This window comes from Aplysia californica, unplaced genomic scaffold, assembly GCF_000002075.1.
Source record: "Aplysia californica isolate F4 #8 unplaced genomic scaffold, AplCal3.0 scaffold00889, whole genome shotgun sequence".
In the NCBI taxonomy this organism is placed as follows: Eukaryota; Metazoa; Mollusca; class Gastropoda; order Aplysiida; family Aplysiidae; genus Aplysia; species Aplysia californica.
In genome coordinates, this window is record NW_004798159.1 from 50,670 (window position 1) to 55,960 (window position 5,291).

Consider the following 5,291-nt stretch of genomic DNA (forward strand, 5'->3'; position numbering starts at 1 on the left):
CTACTACTACTACTACTACTACTACTACTACTACTACTACTACTACTACTACTTCTACTACTACTACTACTACTACTACAACTGAAACAACAATAACAAGAGCAACAATATACTACTACTACTACTACTACTACTACTACTACTACTACTACTACTACTACTACTACTACTACTACTATAATAATAATAATAATAATAATAATAATAATAATAATAATAATAATAATAATAATAATAATAATAATAATAATAAGAAGAAGAAGAAGAAGAAGAAGAAGAAGAAGAAAACATAAAAGATATTTTCTACTATTTTTATCTTTCTTTTATTTAATGTAAGTCTTGTTTTTTTCTTTCATCTTTTTCTTTTTTCTTATTCTTAATTTTTTTTTCTTTTCATTTTCATGTACGATGAGAATTGATTAAAAAACCTAACATTCCTTCAGACTACATCGCCATTTCTTTTCATTCCTCATGATATTGTGTGAACTTTAGTACCTCATTGATTGAATTGATTTCCCATTCATTCTTGGTTTCGTCTCATGACAACTTGTGTATTTACAACCCCCCCCAAAAAAATAAATGAAAAAATAAGAAAATAAAATAAATATAAAGGAATAAGAGTCAAGAAGTAACATTCCGACATTTTCAACAGTTTGTGGTCTTTTGCCCCCAGAAATAAGCTGTCCTTGGCGCTTGACCCGGAAGCCGAAACTGATGCCGGAAGCAGCACCGTAAGTAACGTCATGAACGAGAGAATTGCAGACGGCAAGGGGAAGTTACTCTGAGATGATGGATTAGTCGGAGTTTCCTAGCGTGGTGTGGGCGCCTCGTCTTCCCTTTCATGTCCACTTCTACATAATTGTATGTCATTTTCTTGTTTCCTCACGTCTCGTACATAATCGAAGCCAAGATACAAGAAAGATCGGAAGAGAATTCATCCAAACAGTTCCCAATTCATTACTTTCTGCTGTTAGTCAATACAGCTTTTCTTTTTACTGTACAGTCATTTGGCTGGGATTCCAATCTACATTCATGTCTGCGCCATATTTGTAGAGCAACCAATCTATCTCGGGTACGTCTTTATACATTCGTGGCACGGACTGAAACGTTATATCTTCATCATCAGCAGCAGTGAGAACTATTATTGATTATTCAAGAAGAAGAAGAAGAAGAAGAAGAAGAAGAAGAAGAAGAAGAAGAAGAAGAAGTAACAAAACACAACAAAAACGATAACAACAATATCTGCACCTTCAACAATTTAAATAGCCAACTTTTTAAGGACGACGCTTTTTCCTTGCTAGCATCCAAGTAATATTATATCTACAAGAGTTTGAGTTTTGGGTTGTCCGAAACGAAAATTAAGGTGTTGGGAGTTCTCATGTCCGCGAACAAACATTTGTGTCATGACGCGGTGGAATCAGGTGCTCGTCAGTGTTTGGGCATGTGAAGTTGTTGGTAAAGTAAAGTAAAGTTGTTTCCGCATCCGATCCGGACATTGGGGATTGTCTTGTTAGTGAGACAACTTCCTGGGCCTTCGGCATATTGTGGTAGGGTGGCTAGCTAGCTAGCTATTTTTTATAGTAGAGGGTTTTGCAGCGCTCGCAACTGCATAAGGTCATATGAGCGTCAAGGGCTGGGTGTCAACAGAGAAGTCTTTACGGGAATCAGACTTAGACTGCTCACTTCTCTAGCTTCAACAGCACAAAGTCTGCTTCGACTATCAAGGCACCCCGGATATAGCAGGTCACAAGAGAGTGAGAAACCTACAAAAGAAGTAGAGGAAAATGACAATAGTAAGGATCAGGAAAGAAAAAGCATCAGTTCCCTGTTGTAGATCAAGCACAGTTATGAGCGTGACATGAGTCAGCCCATTTACAATTCTACTATGCTTGAACGAGAAATGCCCCCCCCCCCCTTTGGGAATGGCCTAAAGACACTACAGTCAGTGGCACTGCCCCGGGGGGTTATAGATAGATAGAAAAATAGATAGATACATGGATATGTAAATATATATAGAGAGAAATCAGAGAGAAAGCAAGAGAGAAAGAAATAAAGTAAGTCGGTATCTGTATGAACCACAGACTAAGACTTATGCAGGTGGCTGGAGGGCGCTACTGGTAAGTCCTACTTGAAGAAAGACTTCTCTGTGCAGTTCATTTTTCACAAACAAGATGGCGACCTGAGTGAATGTGAACAGGATTGTTTTTGAAACTGACCGTGTCCCATTTGCGGTCTTGCAAGTCAAATAGTCCTGTCGGAAACAATGTCGAGGCTTCTGTAAAATGAAATCATCATGAAGAAAGACTTTTCTGTGAAGTTCATTTTTTATAAATGTTAGATGGTGATTTCCTCTGTGAACTCGGGTTAACAGGGACAGTGAATGATACAGGTATGACATTTCCTCTGTGAACAAAACAGGCTAACAGGAACAGTGAATGATACAGGTATGACATTTCCTCTGTGAACAAAACAGGCTATCAGGGACAGTGAATGATACAGGTATGACATTTCCTCTGTGAACAAAACAGGCTATCAGGGACCGTAAATGATACAGGTATGACATTTCCTCTGTGAACAAAACAGGCTAACAGGAACAGTGAATGATACAGGTATGACATTTCCTCTGTGAACAAAACAGGCTAGCAGGGACACTGAATGATACAGGTATGACATTTCCTCTGTGAACAAAACAGGCTAACAGGGACAATAAATGATACAGGTATGACATTTCCTCTGTGAACAAAACAGGCTAACAGGGACCGTGAATGATACAGGTATGACATTTCCTCTGTGAACAAAACAGGCTAACAGGGACAGTGAATGATACAGGTATGACATTTCCTCTGTGAACAAAACAGGCTAACAGGAACAGTGAATGATACAGGTATGACATTTCCTCTGTGAACAAAACAGGCTAGCAGGGACACTGAATGATACAGGTATGACATTTCCTCTGTGAACAAAACAGGCTAACAGGGACAATAAATGATACAGGTATGACATTTCCTCTGTGAACAAAACAGGCTAACAGGGACAGTGAATGATACAGGTATGACATTTCCTCTGTGAACAAAACAGGCTAACAGGGACAATAAATGATACAGGTATGACATTTCCTCTGTGAACAAAACAGGCTAACAGGGACAATAAATGATACAACAGGGACAATAACTCTGTGAACAAAACAGGCTAACAGGGACAATAAATGATACAACAGGGACAATAAATGATACAACAGGGACAATAAATGATACAACAGGGACAATAAATGATACAACAGGGACAATAAATGATACAGGTATGACATAAATAAAACATACAAATAAATTACACTTTTATTTGTCCCGGACGGGCACTTTGGTTTACAATGGCAAACATACATAATTATACATACATAAATACATAAGTATAAATACATACATGCATAAAAACATGCTTAACTACGTACATAAATACACAATATTAAACAAATACAGAGCAGGTTACAACTATGCCACTGTTGGTCGCCACTGTGCAGCGCCCTGTATTTTGAGCTAGGGTTGTCGTGTCTTGCTCAAGGACACACCCCCAGAGACCACCCATCTAATCCCCGTGTCACCGACACTTGCTTGACATAACTTGAGTCTGAGCTCCCTACTCACTTAGCCACTGGAGCCCCCTAACATTAAATAATATGGGGTACACCACATAACGTACAGAGAACATAGAACTAATATAATATAACACATAGCCCTCTCAACTTCTTTACTTTTTACTTTTCCTCTGTTGTTTCTGTCTGTCTGTCTGTCTGTCTTCCTTTTTTCTCACCACTGAATGACCGTTAGCGTATCGATGTGCGTCTCTTTACTCAAACAAACAACCAAACAGATAAACGGAATTTATATGCTCTAAAACAGGCGTCTTCAGGCTTTGTCAAAGTACAAAATAGCGCGTCCTCTCTCAGCGAGTGAAGAAATTGTAATTCTGATACCATCACTAAAAGGGTTGTATAAAAATATCTCTTACAGCATCAATAATTTAGTCGTGGGATTTGTAGGGCAATTCTTTTGTTTTTCCCTTAAAAACTCCTTTCAAATCGAAGCCCTATCTGTATGAGGATGGGGGAAAAAGTGTGTGTGTGTGTGTGTGTGAGGAAATGAAAAGATTCGGGGAACAAGGGGGGTGTGGGTAGGTGGGTTGTGGTGATGGTAGTGAAAAGGATGCAGATATATTATTATAGTCTTTCTTAGAATTTACTTGTTTATATTTTAGTTTCGTTTTGCGTCAATCATAAGTTGAATAGAAAGTCTCCAAGGCATCTAGCTTCGGTCTACGTTTTCTTTCTTACTTGAGGGATTTTTATTTATCCATATCTCAACCCCCTCCCCCCCAATCCCTATTTTTTTCGTCCTGTGTCCCTTTTTTCGCGTGCAATACAAGTCGTGATCTTAATCGTATCAGACAAACTTTGACTAAGAAAATCGCGACACCAATTCTTTCTTATCGTATCTCCATTTTTTTTTTAAACAGTGAAATTGTAACTTCTTTTTAAGCTCATTCTTTGTTATGAACTTTTTTCGCTATTATTTAAAATGGAGATACGACAAGAAAGCACCGAGGTTGTGAAATGTGAGTGAGTCGGTAGGTACTACTACTACTACTACTACTAATAAATGACATTTATATAGCGCTCAACCCCAATTAAAGTACACAGGCTCTGAGCGCTTTACAATACAGTACAACGTACAACAGTAACATAAAACGATGTGTTCTCACTAAAAAAAAATTACTCCAAATATTCATTTTATTAATTTAAAAACAGAAGCGACTTCAGCTGACATTTGAATAAACAAAAGATTTGATCTCTCAATTAAAGTACTTGGTGAAGCATTCCAAATCTTGGGGCCTTGGTATTCAAATGCACTTTCACCCATTGTTTTAAGTTTCATAGATGGTAAAATAAATTCGTTTCTGTCAGCTGATGGTTGGAATAAGGCAAGGAGGACAGGGTTTCCTCACACTCACAAGCAACCAAACTTTTCTTACCACCATCACTTCCTGGTTGTACGCAGGAGTCGATAGCTCGGAGCCCTTTCCGGAACCAGGGACAGAAATTAACGTAACACGACAACCGCGCGGATAATCGCTCAGCCAGAAGACCATTAGTAAAGAGCTTTCACTTTCTCCCCTCCCCCCTCTCTCCCTCTTTCATTAATTCTCTTTCTCTCTCTTATTCCTTGTCTCTCTCTCATTCTCTTTCTCTCTCTCCCTGTCCCACTTATTTTATATATCTCTCTCTCTTTCTCTCTCTC

General features: G+C 38.4%; 1 protein-coding gene across 1 annotated transcript in view; it reads left to right on the forward strand.

Annotated features, from left to right (window-relative positions):
- LOC101847536 (regulating synaptic membrane exocytosis protein 2) overlaps positions 1–5,291 on the forward strand; it is a gene marked incomplete in the record, with an annotated part of 82,471 nt that overhangs the window by 20,479 nt on the left and 56,701 nt on the right. The window contains 1 exon segment of the mRNA XM_013089186.2: positions 674–731. Coding sequence (XP_012944640.1) covers positions 674–731 — 58 coding nt within the window.